Source organism: Mustela nivalis (genome assembly GCF_964662115.1).
Source record: "Mustela nivalis genome assembly, chromosome: 3".
Lineage (NCBI taxonomy): Eukaryota > Metazoa > Chordata > Mammalia > Carnivora > Mustelidae > Mustela > Mustela nivalis.
In genome coordinates this window covers 138,609,483-138,626,173 of record NC_139022.1, presented here as the reverse complement: position 1 = coordinate 138,626,173, position 16,691 = coordinate 138,609,483, and the positions used below count along the sequence as shown (strand labels likewise).

General features: G+C 52.8%; 1 protein-coding gene across 6 annotated transcripts in view; it reads right to left on the bottom strand.

Moving 5' to 3' along the window:
* The window catches only part of ANXA6 (annexin A6), a 46,930-nt gene extending 31,345 nt beyond the window's left edge, over positions 1 to 15,585 (bottom strand). For 3 of the 6 annotated variants that reach the window (XM_082726211.1, XM_082726209.1, XM_082726213.1), the window contains exons 1-3: positions 5,659 to 5,800; positions 5,404 to 5,447; positions 672 to 762 (exon numbers count right to left, since the gene is read on the bottom strand). In XM_082726211.1, coding sequence (XP_082582337.1) covers positions 672 to 762; positions 5,404 to 5,421 — 109 coding nt within the window. In that variant the 5' untranslated portion in view covers positions 5,422 to 5,447; positions 5,659 to 5,800. Of the gene's footprint in view, positions 1 to 671; positions 763 to 5,403; positions 5,448 to 5,658; positions 5,801 to 15,383 lie in introns of those variants that run through there. The other 3 variants (XM_082726212.1, XM_082726210.1, XM_082726208.1) reach the window with 3 other exon arrangements.
* Between the last annotated feature and the right edge of the window lie 1,106 nt (positions 15,586 to 16,691).

Genomic DNA, 16,691 nt, shown 5'->3' with positions numbered 1-16,691 from the left:
GCACTGGTGACCCTCCCCCAACCAGCCTCCAGGAAGCCCACCAGGGCTGCTCCCTGCCGTCCTCAGCACCAGCCTTCTCTGTTCATCAGGCAGGGATGTCGGTGGCGGAGGATCTATGGAGACCGGTCAAGCCCCGACTGAGAAGGATCACAGCACCCACAGCATTTGGGCTCAGAGGGCCTGTGATCCAGCCCCTCATCAGACCTGTTAGGAAAATGAGTCCCAGAGAGCAGCAAGGACTCACTCCAACTTTCACAGTGAGACTTGGCTTAGAAAACCCCAGGCATCTTAACACCCAAGATAGGGTTCTTTCAACAACAAGAAAAATAAAAGAGAATCATCAGCATCAAGCTCGGGTTAACAGTTCCCCCCAAGGGGAAGGCAGGACTGAAGCTTCCGGAGGGGACCTTCCAAGGAGCTTTCAACTCCATGAGGAAGCATGGGCTAGTTGTCAAGTTGCGTGGCAGGCCTGCAGGGGAAGCTTCTATTATTCCTTAGACCTTTGGGTTGGTCTGGAATATTTCATTAGAAAATGATGAAAAATAGTAAAAACGGGAGACAAAAGAATGAGTGAGCCCATCTCCACACCTTATCCCCACCCTCGCCCCCAGACGGGCTCTGGGCTGGGCCCCCATGGGGGAACGCCCCCACGCTGGTGACTGAGCACCCACCAAAGCCCTTCATGGCGGTGTACAGGGCCTCAGCATCCTGGCCGGGGTCAAAGTCTGGGAAATCGTGAATGGAGCCACGGTACTTAGCACCCTGGGGAGAGAAAAAGCAGAAGGTAAGCCGCTGACCATGGCCTTAAACGGGGTTCCCAGCCCCAACCCCCCGATCACACTCTCAGCCCTGGCAATAGGCAGAGTCTAGGCTGAGTTCCCTTCCACCGAAATTAAGCCCTGACTACAGGAAGCCCAGGCAAGGGTAGGGACAGCTCTCCCTGGACCTCCTGCCACAGCCCATCCCGAGGACTGCACCCTTGCCCTGTGGGACGGTGGCTCTGTCCAGCCCACAGCACAGTACAAGCTTCCCAGGACCCAGGAGGGAGGAGAAAGCCAGGCTGAGTGCAAGGGGTAGGAATGATCCCTGTAAGAGTTACAGGAGCTCCTCATATTTTTATGGCACTTTACAGTCTACAAAGCCCTTTTGCCTCCTTTACTGGGATTCCAACTTGCAGAAGCACTTAATATTATCTGTATCACAAAAACACAGAAACTGAGCCCAAAGAAGGAAAGCGTCTTGCTGAGGGCCCCACAGAGCCCAGATCTCTGGCCCAGTCCCCTCTGCTCTCCAGCTCCAGCAACCTTCCAGCCACTGGCATCTGAGGGTGAGGTCATGGCCCAAGGGAAGCCCGGAGCCACCCTCAGAATCAGTGCCAAGAAAAGATAATGCCCCTTGGGCCTGGTAAACTGAGCTGGCAGCTGGCATCTGAGGACAAGCTGGCTGGGTCTTCAGGGTGAAAGGGAGGAGAGGCAGGGCAAGAGTATCTCAGACATTGAATCTGAATGCACAATGGGCTGGTTCACAGAGAAGTCAGATGTGGGTCAGCTACATGACCCCAGAGAAGCAAGGGGCTGGGAGAGGGGCTGAGAGCTAGGAGGGCTGGGGATGCCAGAACCCATGGCACGGTGGAAGGGTGCTCAGCCTGGGCCAGCTCCAATGCAAAGGGCAGAAGATTCAGGAAGAAAGAAGACCTGCCCCTGTCTTTCATGAGCTTTGAACCCAGAGGAGAGAGACAAGCACACAAATCAGCATAGAACTCATCACTGATACCCTAAGATGGAGGCAGGGTGATTTGGGAAAACAGTGGCCGATTCTGGCTAGGGGAGGGGGCCAGGACTGGGGTGGCCCACATACAGTGCACCTTAAAGGGGTAAGAAGCAAGTGCAAAGATGAGCCTCCAACCACCTCCTGAGTCTCCCGGTGCGCACACTGAAGGACCTGGCCAGACGTGTGGCTGCCCCCCGGTTTGTCTGCAGCTGCTGCTCCTCTGAGGTATGCATGCGTGGGTGCAGGGTGGCTATTTAAAGTTCTGACAGGGCGGGTGACCAAAAAGGACACGGCCCTCTTCCCGCCATCCGTGAGTCCCCTGCAACCCGATCGCACCCTTGGACACAGGAGAAACGCAGGCCAAACACCCAGACCAGAAAAGAGTCAGTCCCTTTAGAAAGCCCTAGGATTGTCTGTCTTGCTCACGGATGCCTCCCAACTCCTGGCACAAAGCCTGGCACAACCAAGCCCCCACTGAATATGTTTCCCAGAGGGACAGGCACAGGGATGGATGAATGACCAAGTATATTCTGAGCAGAATGAATTAGATTTCCTGGCTGGGACGTCTACACTGAGTCCTAAAGGACGAGTGACAGCGGGGGGCCCCGAAGGAGGGGGCAGTGGACAGAACAGCAGAGAGGGGGAAGGCTTCATGCAGAGAACAGCACAGTCAAGCCCTGGAGGCAAGAGCAGGCGAGAACATCGGGGAGGCCGCCCAGATTCTTCAGCGCAGATTCTTCAGCGCTCGGTGCAGACACCCCAGGTCGCCAAGACCGTGGGACTCCAAGTTGCCAGGAAGGAACGAGAAGAGGAGAAGGTGGAAGGGCCGAGGCCTCAGCAGCCGGCCAAGCTCCCTGCCAGCTCCCCCCCCAACAACTGCTGCTCCTCCACCTCAGCCGGCCCCTCCTTCCACAGCGGGCAGCCGGGCCAGGACTGCCACTGAAAGATGAGGCCATGTCCTCCAGGGGGAAGGGAATGACTGACAGGGAGCTGGAGCCAAATGTTCCCTTCGAGACCGGTTTAGTGAGGAGCGAGGCCAGGTTCCCAGGTGTGTCTTTGCATAAGGATAATCAACTCTCCCAGGGGCCCTCGGGATCACAGCTACTAGAAGAGGCGGACATGGGGGGGCCTTAGCACTGGTCACATTCAGAGGCACAGAGACAGGCCCTCAAATCACCCAGGCCTGGGTTCCCACGATCAGTCATCCTCACGCCAACCTGATGAAGTCTGTGTCCCCACTTCTCCACCTCACCTAGATGGCCTGTGCTCCTCCCGCAGGCAGGATCCCGGCATTAGACACCATGGCCATGGCCCCGGGGATGGGAGAGCACAGAAGGGACTTTCCACCCTGAAATATTCAGCAGGTCCTGCTGCCAGCTGGTGAGCGGCCTGGGCCCTGGGGCTCTGAGGTCTTGGGACCCATCCCAGCTGTTGCGGGAGTGGAAGCCTTGGCCTCTCCTGAGAGCTGGCTGCCAGGCCAGGATGCCTCCTCAGAGCTCCTGTGATCACACCTGACTGGGCCCTCATCTCTGCAGCGGCTGGAGTTCTGGGCACCAGCGCCTGCCCCTTTGCCCGGTCCCCAGTGTTCTCATGCCCCCAGCAAGTTCCACCCCAGACCATCCCTGTGGCATGAACGCCGCAGAGCCATGCATCTGGGACCTTTCTGTCCCCACACTATTTTGTCACAACTGTGGGTCCCCAGTTCCCTTCTTCTAGAAGGAAAGACAGGGAGAAGAGCACCATTAACACAGCAGAACTAACTGGGGGGTGATCTGGAGCAGAGAAAAGAGGGAGTGCCTTATTCTGTGCATGTGTGCATGGGGACGTGTTGGGAAAGGGGCGCACAAGATGCAGAACTGGGGTGTCCATAATTGGAAGCAATGGATACCAACTTCAGCTCAAGAATGGAAGGAAGACCTTGCTCAGACTCCCTGGCTTGGGAAACTCCTCTCTTGCCCAAACCCTTGCACTCCCAGCGTGCCAAATTACCTTTGTTGCCCCCCCCCCCCGCAACACACCCTCTCCTCTCTGGCCATCTGTTCCAGCATCCCCTTCCCCCCAGAGCACATCAGCTCCCTATTCTCCCCCAGTAACTCTCCAGGACCCTTTCCCCGTTTCCTCCACCCGCATGCCCACGTAGCTCCCTTATAGCCTCCGCCAGGGCACGGGTGGGGTGCCGTGTGTGGGGGATTCCAGCTCATCTCATGGGATGAGGGAACCCCAAGGCCCTGCCACCGTGGGACTCTTGCTTGCAGACTGCCTGCAGGCCCCTGGTCCGTGGCAACAAGAAACCACGGGTCAGCCAGGCCTGAGTATGGCTGGGAACACTGGAGCAGGATTGCAAAGACCCACACCCTGGGTCCGGGCCCCTCTGCTCTCCCAGGATCTGCTCTGGCCACTCAGGTCTTGCAGAACCCTGCACTTTGAAGTCCTCCCAGGAAGTAGCTGCGGTATGACTACATACGGAAAATGGGGAACAGCAAGCTATGGCTTGGACCTTTGCCCGTAACCACTAACACTTTCTCCTCCCGGTCAGAGAGGCCACTTGTGCAAAGGACACTCCTCAGAGGGTGATAGGGAGGGGACTCTTGAGTACCGATCCTGCGTCACGTGACACACTGTGCTCTTCAAAAATTGTGGATTGATATCCTTAAGGCCCTTGTTCACTGGGTGACGAGTCATGAAAACAGAGGCCCAGAGAGGGTAATGAACTCTCCCAAGATCACACAGTATTTCTATTACGTCCATGGCCAGTAGCTCTGTGACTGAAGCGAGGAGCAAAAGGGGCCTAGTCAGGCGTCCCTTGGTTTCATTCTCCCTTCGCCATCCCAGCATTGTAGCAGCCGGATCTCCTTTTCTAATGCAAGCCAACAGGGGTCAGTCTCAGGTGAAGCTTGGCACAGGACACCCAGCTCTGCGCAAGGACAGAACCTGATCCTGGCCACACCCAAAAGTAAAAGCTCTGTCACATCTCCATTTCTACTGCCTAGCAAAGTGGTCCTGCAGCATGAAAGACGGGGGTGTCCTAAGCAGGGAAACTTAATTCCAGATGCATGTGACAAGGAACACCTCCAGCTCCAAAGCAGAGAGAACCCTCTCATGCTGGGGAACCACTTCTAGGCCATGCAGTTCAGGTAGGACCAACTCTACCACCTGAATCCAGGTCACCACCAGTCCAGCCAATGAGAACGAAACCTAGGATTTGCCCTGGAATCACTTTATAAAGTGATATAAAGTACATAAATTATATTGTTTCCTCCATGGTGGCTGCTGGCTGGGGTCCCAAATCAGGGAAGGACCACCCACAAAGGAAGCCACCCAGAGTAAGTTCCATTCACAGAGGCAGAATCCTGACAATATCAACTGGGTCCCTGGAACCAGCCAAACCTGAAGCCCTGGACTGTCAGTCACGTAAGCCAGTACACATCTCTTTCTTCTGCTTAGGATGTTGTGTGTGGTCACTGGGCACTTGCAACAGAAAAGGGTGTGACTTGTAACGGGAGCAAACAAAGCCTAAGAACCTGTCCTGCTCCTTTCTAGAGAAAGGTACCAGAGATCTGCAGAGCAGACCTAGGGACTATAAGAGCCCAGGAAAGGCAGACCACAGCCTCCAGGAGGGGAGATGCTCCTTACCTGTGCTGGTTTGGCCATGGTCTCAGGTTCTGCAGCAGGGAACACTGTGGGGAAGAAAGAGACCCATGAGATCTGGTTCCCTCCATGATTTCCCCCAATTTCCTCATCCTTCTTACCTCCCAAGGGAAGGTATGCTCCCCCTGCTGCTTTCCAGCTGCACCGAGCCCTTTAGGTTAAATTACACCCAGACCTGCCTTGGGGCTAGATGCATTTTTCTGAAGACAATGGAGAGACTGGCCTGGTCCAGACACTCACACCACTATGAGAGAGGGACTGGGAACTGAGAGGGAGACAGGGCATGGCCACTGAGCACATGACTCTTCCAGGCCATGCAGGGCACTTTCCCACATGTCCCACTTAATCCACACGGTGATCTTTCCCAGCATCAGATTTCTCCTTTCCCTAGAGGAGGAAATGGAGGATGGGAAGTCAGGGAGGTTGTGCATTTACCCAAAGTCACACAGCTTAAAACTGAATTCAACGAAGTGCAGATTCCAGAGTCCAAGCTATCTGCACCACACATGCTCTATGCTAAGTCACCAGGAAGGGTTCCAGAAGCCTGGGCTTAACTTTCTACAGACGAGAATGCTCCAAGGGCTCTGGGCCACCTGCTGCAAATATCTGAAGGACTAGCTTCCGGTTCCGGGTAAGTCAGTGCGCATTTCCTGAGCATTTGCTCTGATTAGGCATTGCTCTGGCACTGAGGTAGAGAAATCAATAAAAGAGATTTTTAAAAGCCTGCTTTTCTGCAGCTTACTCTATAATGGGGAAGAATAACAAATACAAATGGCAAAAAGTAAGGGAAAAAGATAACGCTTGGTCAGAAGAGAGTGACAAGGAGTAGTAGCCTAGGCCAAGTGGTCAGAGGATCACGAACCACGTGGCTACTGGGGCGGGGGGTGGTCAAGGGACTCAGTATGGCTAGTGGGGCAGCAGGGAATGGGGGCATGGGACCAGTGCCTGAGGCCATGGTAAAGGCTCTGGATTCTTCCCTGTGAGGACAAACAGGAGATAAGAGCTTTCAAAGAGGATGTTGAAGGGATGCCTGGGTGGCTCAGTCATTAAGCGTCTGTCTTCAGCTCAGGTAATGATCCCAGGTTGTGGGATCGAGTCCCACTTTGGGCTCCCTGCTCAGCGGGAAGCCTGCTTTCCCTCTCCTTGTCTTCCTGCTTGTGTTTCCTCTCTCGCTGTGTCTCTCTGTCAAAGAAATAAAATCTTAAGAAAAAAAAAAAGGGGGTGGGTTGTTGTTGGAGACAGGATCTAGAGGGAAGAAATAAACAAGTGTCTTACACCTAAAAAGAAATGGAGAAAGGGCTGTCACTGGCTTGGAAATGGGAAGAAAAGGGGCCCAGACGGGTGAGCACGCCCAGCAGGAAGGCAAAGGTATAAGTGAAGCCATTCTCCTGAGACAAGAGGAGAAAGACGGGCCAGTCCTTTCCATTTCAGTCGGGATGGTACCATTTGATCTTTTTAAACCATGTCTCTGTATTACTTTTTAAAAATGAGAATAATGAACTCTATCTGGCTTATTCAGTAAGACCTACAAGGAGTTGAACTAGAAGAAAACCAGGGTGGCATTTCAGCTCAATGCTTTCCATTCCCCACATATCCCACTACCAAAAAACAAAAAACAAAAAAAACAACTTAGGTGAACTTGGCCCTTCCTGACCTCAGCCCATAATCCTGCTGGGGACGGTGCAACACAGTAAGGAGAAGACAGGTTTTGGAGTCAGATGGACAGGACTAGATTCAAATACATTTTGTTACTTATTAGCTCCATGACCTTGAACACATTGCTCATCTCTGAGTTCAAGGTCACCTCATGGACAAAACTGGGGCTTGCCCTTTCCTGCTTTGTAGGGCTGTTGGAGGATGAGACATTAACTTATGCCAAGGGCAGAGCCCAGGACACTAGGCATTCACTGTATTGGTGGGAAGTTCTGACCCGGCTTTGTTGTGTTTGCCCGTAGCTCCAGTGCCTGATGGTGAGTCCCCATATCGTGGTCAGCAGACAGACAGACAGGAGGTGGGGCTGAGGAGGAATAGCAGAGGACAGAGATCTGCCTGCAACCCCAGCAGAGCTGGAGGAAACACTGCTATTTCCCTGACAACCAGGGGCCCCTCTGTATAAATGTGCAACTCTCACCAGAAAGTGGAAACTCCCCCTGCAGGGGATGGGGAACCACATCTACCACAGGGTCTGGCCAGGAGCCAGCTCCGGCTTTCCCTGCCTGGGGCACGGTGTGGGCCGGCTGTGAGAGACCCCCAAGTCCAGCACAGCAACAAGGACCAAAGGAGGCCCAGGAAGTCCCATGGGCAGGGAGGGCTGAGGCCTGTCTCCTGCACCTCCACACTGGAAGCGTTTTCCTTTGGCCTTGTTGCTGGAAACTTCAGCTGCTGGCTGCAGCCCAGGTCTGTCTGGACAAGAGCTCCTTTTCAAGGAGAGACAGCTTGGAGGAAGGGCCTCTGAGTCTTTGGGAAAATATTCTCAGCTCAGAGAGCGGTTTATATGTGCCTCATGTAAGTACAGTCTTGTATATACACAGAAAGCAAGCTTCTTCCAGAACTAGATGTGGAGACTGCAGTTTAGGGGTGTGGGGGGGAGGGAAGGGGACCTCTGTAGGCTCTGTGGACTCAGGAAAACTCTGGAACTAATCATAGCGGTGCTGTTTACCTGGCTTAACAAGGATCTCTGTTCTCTCTCAGAGCAACCTAGACCCTACCTCTCAAATTGGCTGAATAAAAGTTTAATGTACAATGTTTCAGAATCCCAGGGTTTCTTAAGCATCCACTACTTAACCAACTGAGCCACCCAGGCGTCCCTTTAAGCAACCACTACTACATCAGGCCCCTCACTTTCTGGATGAGGTAAAGACATCTCAGGGAGGGTAAGTGACTTGCCAAGGCCCAGACCATGGCCAGTATCTGTGCCTCCGAGCCCCAGGTCCAAAGCCCCCACGCAACTGTGGACATTGGCTGCAACAGGAAGGACATTAGGGAGAGGCCAAAGAAAAAGACCTAGGTGTGGTTCCCAATCTGTCTGTAACCTCAGACAAGTCAGGTTCTCTCTCTGGACCTCAGTTTCTTCATCTATAAAATGGGGATAATATCACTATCTCTTCAGGCATATCCAGAGTGGATGAGAAAGTTTTTTATAGATTCTAACCATGGATTTTCACAGCAGAATCTCAGGATATCAGTCCCAGGAGGGTTCTTCCCCCAAACCTCCCCCTATCCAATATGCAAGTTTTATCATCCTGGCTGAAATAGCTTCTCAAGACTGGCAGCCATGGCCACTCTAAACCTGTGCCTCTCTCCTCCAAGAAACCCTGAACCTCTTCTGACCTGCCTATCCAGGAGGGCTCATCGTGGCTGATCATTCCAGAAATCCATTTTAGGGTAGAGTCTCCTAGCTTTATGCTACCATGGCTTGCCCCTGCCTTAGCCCTTTAGCCCACAAGCAATCATGTTTCCTTCCTTCCCCTTTGGGAGCTCCAGATTGATCCCAGGAGGAAAGCTCTGGGGGAGAGAAAACACCAGAGCTGGCAGGACATGTGGCTTGCCGCTGGCCAAGTGCAAGATATGGGGAAACTGGGCACCTGGGTAGCTCAGTCGTTCAGTATCTGTGCTTCAGCCTAGGCCGTGATCCCAAGGTCCTGGGATCGAGTCCCACATCGGGCTCCCTGCTTGGAGGGAGGTCTGCTTCTTCCTCCTCTCACTCCCCCTGCTTGTGTTCCTCCTTTCACTGTCTCTCTCTGTCAAATAAATAAATGAAATCTTTAAAAAAAACAACAACAAAAAAAACCACTCCCTTGTCTTAAAAAAAAAAAAATTTAAAAAAAGGAAAGGAAAAAAAAAAAAGAGTTAGGGAAACCGAGAACTGGACAGGGGAAAGGTCTTGCTAATTCATGCAAGAGGTATGGGCTTTGAGGTTGAACCTTACTGTGAGTCACAGCTCTGCACCACCCCCTCCCATTTGTGATTTAGGTACTGAATCTTAGTACCCACACCTGCAAAATGCACATAAAAATTATCCCAAAACACTGAGAAATAAATGAAACAGCAGATGAAAAGCCCTAAGCCCAGTGCCTATTATAAAGTAAAGGCTCAGGAAATGGTAGTTTTTATTATGATAAACCCAAACATTTACAAGGGAGGCAGCATGGCATCATAATAAAGAATGTAGGCTTTACAGTCCGGGCCTGAGTTCAAATTTGAATTTGAAAATTCCAGAAAATTCCTAGTTCGTGACCTAGGGCAAGTTCTGTCATTTCTCTCAACTCAGTTTCTTCATCTAGAAAATGCTAATCTCATAAGGTTTTCTGTGAAAATTCAATGGGCTAATGCAGGTAAAATACTCATCTGGTCCAGGAACACATTTAATGTTTAATATGGGGTGGCGTCTGTCATCCCAGTCACTTGTGATTAGTGGGGTTCTGGGCACAATGAGACATGGGTGTGCAGGACAAAAACATTACAACTTTTTTTTTTTTTTTTTTTTTTTTTAAAGATTTTATTTATTTATTTGACAGAGAGAAATCACAAGTACACTGAGAGGCAGGCAGAGAGAGAGAGAGAGAGAGAAGGAAGCAGGCTCCCTGCTGAGCAGAGAGCCCGATACGGGACTCGATCCCAGGACCCTGAGATCATGACCTGAGCCGAAGGCAGCGGTCTAACCCACCGAGCCACCCAGGCGCCCCAACATTACAACTTTCTAAATGTTTTTTTTAACCTTGTCCTTTCCCATTGAATGTGTGATGCGTGTATCAAGTTAAAGACACATGTTAGGGGTTCAGGCCGATAGGTGGGCACAAGCAAGAGTCTGGATGTCATAGAATGAAGCCGATGGAGGAGAGAGGGAATATCAGACAGAACAAAAACACCAGCCTAAGAAGAAGCATTTTTGTCCTCTGAAGGTGTCTTGCATGCATTGGAGGAAAAGCGTGCTTTTAGGGTGGGAGGAAATGCTGGGTATAAGGGGGTGAAACCAGACTGTGCAGGAAGGCAATTTGAGAAAAATCAAAAATAACATGGAAGGTCATGCAAAACCCCCCCCAGACCTCTGTACCCCAGGGGAGCCCTGGGAACTCTAACTTGAGCTGTGTCACTGCTTGCCCACGTGTCCCGAGACCCCCTTTAATGCAGGCCCTTGTTGCTCAGCACTGAAGGCCTGCGACATCCTTCCTGATTTATCTGCCTTCCCCTCTTTCCTTTTCACCCCTTCCCTGCCCCACCAAGCCAAGAACCTCTTCTACCAGCATTGCCTATCCAGCATCAAGCTTTCCATCCTGGCTTCATGAATCCCACCTGGGGAGTTTTTCCAATCTACCAAAGCATAAGGTCAACTCCCTGAGATTCTGATTCATCAGTTCTGGGGTGAGGCCTGGACTTTGGCAATTTTTAAAAATTTTCCTAGGTGATTCTTTCAACTCTTCCAGGAAGCCAAAAGGGATTTCTCTCTCCTTTGAACCCCCAGAGCACTCAGAAACCACCCACTTTTGACTGGCTTGGATTCAACCATTGTGGATTTCATCATCCCTTGAGTAGATGGAGGCTGCCTGCCTCCAAAGTATTCTAGGAAAAAAATCTCGACTTCAACCTCTCCAGGTTATGATTTCAGTCTGAGCAATTTTACAGCTCAGTAATTTGTAGGTAAATGATGGTAATGCAAAATAATTCTTACAGACGTGCTCAGTGTTCTATTTGGTGAAGGTCCAATTAATCTCCCTCCCCTTCCACCAGAAAAACCAGTTTGCCTCCATTTGTACATTCCTTTTAATAAAAGTGTCCACTGATCCTCTTTCAAGCTGGTCAGAACATCTGGCTGTCCAGTCATTAGTCAGTGACTAGAATAAAATTTTTGGCACGTGATCACTTTTCTATCTTCTGAATCATGACTTTACTATTTCTTTCTTTTTTTTTTTTTTAAGATTTTATTTATTTATTTGACAGAGATCACAAGTTGGCAGAGAGGCAGGCAGAGAGAGAGGTGGAAGCAGGCTCCCCGCTGAGCAGAGAGCCCGATGATATCCCAGGACCCTGAGATCATGACCTGAGCCGAAGGCAGAGGCTTTAACCCACTGAGCTACCCAGGTGCCCCCGACTTTACTGTTCCTTAAAGATTACTGTGTCTGCTTCTTTGCTGCACCCCTTACTACAGGGTGTGGCTCATAAGGATTGTTGGGTGAAATGCACTGAGTTGTTTTAATGCTCCTTTAGTGAACCCCTTGCGGTGGGGGGGGGCCGGGAATCACACAATAAAAGGACATCCAGTCTAGGGGTCTTCAAACTGTGCTTTATTCCTCATTCTATAGCCAGGAGAGGCAATGACTTGAGGTTTAAGTACAATTTACCCAATGTGGTAAAGAAAATTAGTGATTAAGCAGGAGCTCAATTTTCAACAAAATCCTTACTGAGCATGTTCATTGGTAGAAGATGGGGATAGAATAAAAAAATGAGACAGCTGAGTCTCCCACACACACAAAGCTGGCAATCTGCTGCTGTAATCTGTCATCTTTTTGATCCTATGTGCCACCAGTAACCACGGAAAAAATAGTGAGTATTCGTCATGATAAAAATATATTTTATAAGCATGAGATTAAAAGCATATGTAGTAAGAGGCCTAATAATTTCTTCCTGTACCCCAGAAAATGATCTTAGTCCCTCCCAGGACGTGTGCACTGGACTTCAGAGGCCCCAGGCCTGTAAGTTGGGGATCCTTCCCTCCCCCTTTCCTGATGGCTCCTCCCCCAGCCTGCGGGAAGATACCAGGACCAGCCCCACTGGCCTCGGGGAGTTAGCCTCTGATGAAGCCCGGGTAAAAGCCATTCCTGGCCCTGAGCCTGGGCACACCCCCTCCAGCTCGAGACAGGAGACACTCGGGTTTCTTAGAGAGCAATGTCTTTCCCACTCCTGACCCAGAACCATTGATCTCAGGGCTGGGCAAGGCCCCAGTTAGATCATCAGAGGCTGCCCCAGGCTTGGAAGTGGATGGGCCCGGGGTTTGAATCCCTGTTCCGGTGACTTTTGTGAGAGACAGAGAAGCGTAATGTCTAACAGGACAGGGGCTGGAACCGCCCCTCCTGGGACTGAAGCCTGACCCGCTCTTCAGGAGCTGTGTGGCCTTGGGCAAGTACTCAGCCTCATATGTAAAACAAGATAAAGATAGCGCTTGTCTCAGAGGAGTCATGGTGAAGATGAAAAGAAGACACACCAAGAGCTGAGGAATTGGCCATGACTCATGGGAAACACACGTGCATTTAGTAGTATTTCTCCCCTAAACTTCAGAGGGCTGACTTTCCACATCTGCAAAATGGGCACAGCAGCAGTGTCCAATCTATGAAGGGTTCAGCCTGGCAAGTTGCAAGGTTCAGTAAATAACGGACGTTACGATTTAATTATAACTTAAGAGGTCCCAGGACACCCATTTTACAGATGAGGAACCCAAGGCTCAGGTCACCTGCCTTCTCAAGCACCACACCCTTCCGAGAGGACAAGAGCAGCCCTTGCTTCTCGGTGCCCTGCACTCTGCAGTTCACAAGGCACTCTCACATCTGCCTTCTTACAATCTTACGACGTGGGGACCAGCCTCATCCTCTTTTCTACAGACGGGTTATCTGAGGCTCAAAGAACCCAAAGACAGTCATTCCTCCACAGCCAGTCCCTGTGGGAGCTTCTCAACCCCAGGCAGAAAGGAAATGCAGTGCGGCAGGATTCCAAGCCAAGAAGTTTACAAGCATAGAGGACTCGCCCCCCTCCCCCCAGACTTCCTCTCCACCATGGTGGGGGTGGCAGGGGTGCAGACAAGACTCGGACTTGCATGCTTAGAAATCAGGGTACAGACCACATCCTGCACTTTGTCCCCACCCAGGAAGTATCTTGGAGAAGCTGGGTGGGGTGAGGGTAAGTGATACCCCTGGGCCTCCCCAGAAAGTCCTAGAATAATGCAACATGAGGAGTCATGCAGCCCCAACTCATTTTACCAGCTGTGCACCTGGGCACATCTCTTGCCCCTCTAGGGAGGAAGGAACCAAGGCCTAGAGGGAGTGGGTGTGCCCACCCACCCACGCCGGGCGGGGCAGGGGGGTTGGAGCCAGGTGGCCCAAGGCTCCTGCTGGGTGCTGCAGTGCGGATGCTCCCAGCGCTGGCAGCTCCCCAACTCTGCAGAGCCTCTTCCACCCCTTCCCGGGGTCCGCTCCCACAGGTGAGGCCCCGCCCTTCCCCAGGACAACCCCCTCCTCTGCACACTGGTATCCACATTCTGCCCCAGCAAGAGCTATTGCCCTTACCCAGAAACCTCAAATAGTTTCTGAATCCAAGCAGCCAGTACTTTGGGAACAAAGGGTGGAAGGCAGAGGAAGATGGATGAGTGACTGCCACAGCTGCAGAGGGGGATGCAGGCCTCGGCCTCCCTCCCCAGCCCCACCCAACTCCCAGAATCCTAAGTCTTAGAACAGCTGAATCCTAGAGTGCCAGTGCTGGAAGGGGCAGGCGGTTCAGCAGCCTTTGCTAATACAGATGGTTAACCAAGGCCCAGGCAGGGAAGAACCTTGCCCCAGGACCCCTCCAGCACCGGGAACAGTAACTCTGCTTTCCAAGGACTCGCAGGCCAGTGCCCTTTTGCATGGCACAGGGCCTGCCAGCCAGAAGGGCACGGTCTGTGGGAGCTGCAGCTGGAAGGGTCATTCACCTGGAAGGGCAAAGCAGGGCAGGATATCCCTTCTGGGTCAGTGGGGTCAGCAATTTCAGGTGCGCTTTGGGTGCGGCAGAAGGGGGAAGTGAGTGAAAAAAATGGCAGGCTGAGGAAACCCGAGTCCTTTGGCCAACCCCGGAGCCATATGTCCAAATTTGGAATAGTCAGAGAAGACCCGCGGGGCTTTAGAGAAAAGGAGGGGCTAGGAAGGAAGCAGAGGCTAGATTCTCTTCCCAAAGGACCCCTCCACTCCCCTTACAGGGCCTACCAGCATAGCCCAGGCTTGGCAAGTCTGTAATGAAGACCTCCCAAATCTGTAATCATTCCTTGCAGCTGACAAGTAAATCAATGTTAACGACAGCCATCATTTCCACGGAGAGGGGCTGGGTTTATCAGCTCCGGACTTGGAATACGCTGAGACAGGGAGAAGGAAAACTGATTCAAGGTCACAGCTGCAGGTTGATGGAGGAGCTGGGATTGCATTCGGGGCACTTCAGTCTATTGCTGGTATTTTGGGAGTTATCTGAAGACCTAAGCTTCGGGAAGGCCTAAACTGGGCTTCCGGGGAGCAGGAAGAAGGGTGGGGCATATGCCCTGAGCGCCCAGCTGCGAGTCCCTGATCAGGCCCGCAGTGGTTCAAAGGGGAGAGGTGGTCTCCTGGGGTGTGAACAAGCCAGTCCCCCAAGGGTCTGCACTCCGAGAGCCCCACTCCCAACACACACAAGCCACTGTGGAGGGTCTGCCTCTTCCTGCATGCCTCAGTCTTAGGCCTCACCCACACCCTTCCCTGCGGTCCTTAGACCCGCCCCCACTCCCCCCCCCCACCCCGCACTAGTCCGGTTGCCCCCAACCCCAGGTCTTCGAAGTCTCTCCAGCCTCCCACCCCAGCCAAAGCGCGGCCAGCATCCAGCGCTGCCTCCGCCCGAATGCCCCCGGCCCCTGGACCACACCCGCGCCAGAGTCAGCCCCGTCCCCCCGTGCCCTCCCTTCCACTCCCCTTCCCCGTTCCCCTCCCATCCCCCCAGCCTTCTCTTCAGCTCCCGCCGCCCTAGATTGGTTCCACTGCGCTCCCCCAGACACGTGCAGCCAGCGACCCTCTCGGGTTCCCGCCCCTGCGGTCCCCCACCTGCCCGCGCCAGCCACCTGCCTGCGCCCCACCCCGGAGTCCCGCGGGAGGCACAGGTCGGCGATGACTGGGCGTTTATCGCTGGTCCCCACGTTCCCTGCAGCCCCCAGGAGGGGGGAGGGTCCCCTGATGCGGTCCCCTCTCCCGCCTCAACCCACTCACCGCGCGGCGGAGGCTTCCTGTAGCGAACCGGCAGACGCGGGCGCCGACGAGGAGCTCGTAGGGTGAGAGCCCGTTAGCCCAGCGGTAGCAGCAGCCGCAGAACTGGGCTGGCCGGGAGGACAGCGGGCGGCTCCCCAGCGGGACACGTGGCGCGCAGAGGCCAATCCGACTCGCCCCGCCTTCCCTCCTCCAACCCCACCCCCCAAGTTCATTCGCTCCTGGAACTTAGAATGTCACGGGCCAAGAAGGGCCTAGCCAGGAGAACCTAGGGCAGTGCTCAGACCCCGGCCGAGATCTAGAGAATGTAGGGGGATTTGGCCAAGGTCACACGGCCACTCAGGGCCAGAAGTCAGAGCTTCCAATTCCCTGATCTGGACATTTCCCCCCAAATTCCAACCAGTCGCCAAAGCTTTGTTGAGAAACAGAACATCGAGACAAAATTGAGGCTGAGCACTTTATTTGCCTGATGGATTTCATTCCACAATAGCCCCGCCAGACTGGTGACATTACTTACCCACTTTGGGGAGCGGGAGAGCCCAGAGACGTCCAGTTATTTGACCAATGTGACGCGGCTAGTCATTTGTGGAGCTGGGATTCTAACCTGGGCCTAGTGACTCCCCAGGGATGCTCACTGAGGCTTGGCTCTGGGAAGTGTGTAGTTCAGAGGAAAGGCAGAGAACAGCACTTAAAGCCAGGGCTGCGTGGAAAATGCTACAACACAGAAAATGATAAACTATTTGGGAATCCAGAGGGAACAGAATGGTTGTCCCCCAGGGTATTTGTTGAGACTTCCTGGGGGAGGTGGCCCCACAGTGAAGGTCAGTAGTATCTTCCATCCCCTATACCTCCACAGAAGCTCTGCTTTGGTGAAAAGGTAGACTGATGACAACCCGGGGCTGCCACTCACGTGCTGTTTGCATGGGCAAGACACTTAACTGCTTTGATTATAAATTTGCTCATCCAAGAGATAGTGACAATCAAAGCCTTGTCCAAGGGCTGTCCTCAATCTGTCACTAGTTCAGAGTCCTCTAAGCCTCCCTCAAGGAGACCTGGTTGGAAAGCATGTCCTTTCATCTGTTTGGAAGGACCAAGAGCAGGCTGCTCCAAGATGGACCACTTTGGCATGAAGATTATTTTGAATTAAAACCAGTTTCAGGGGTGCCTGGGTGGCTCAGTGGGTTAAGCCACTGCCTTCGGCTCAGGTCATGATCTCAGGGTCCTGGGATCGAGGCCCGCATCGGGCTCTCTGCTCAGCAGGGAGCCTGCTTCCCTCTCTCTCTCTGCCTGCCTCTCTGTCTACTTGTGATC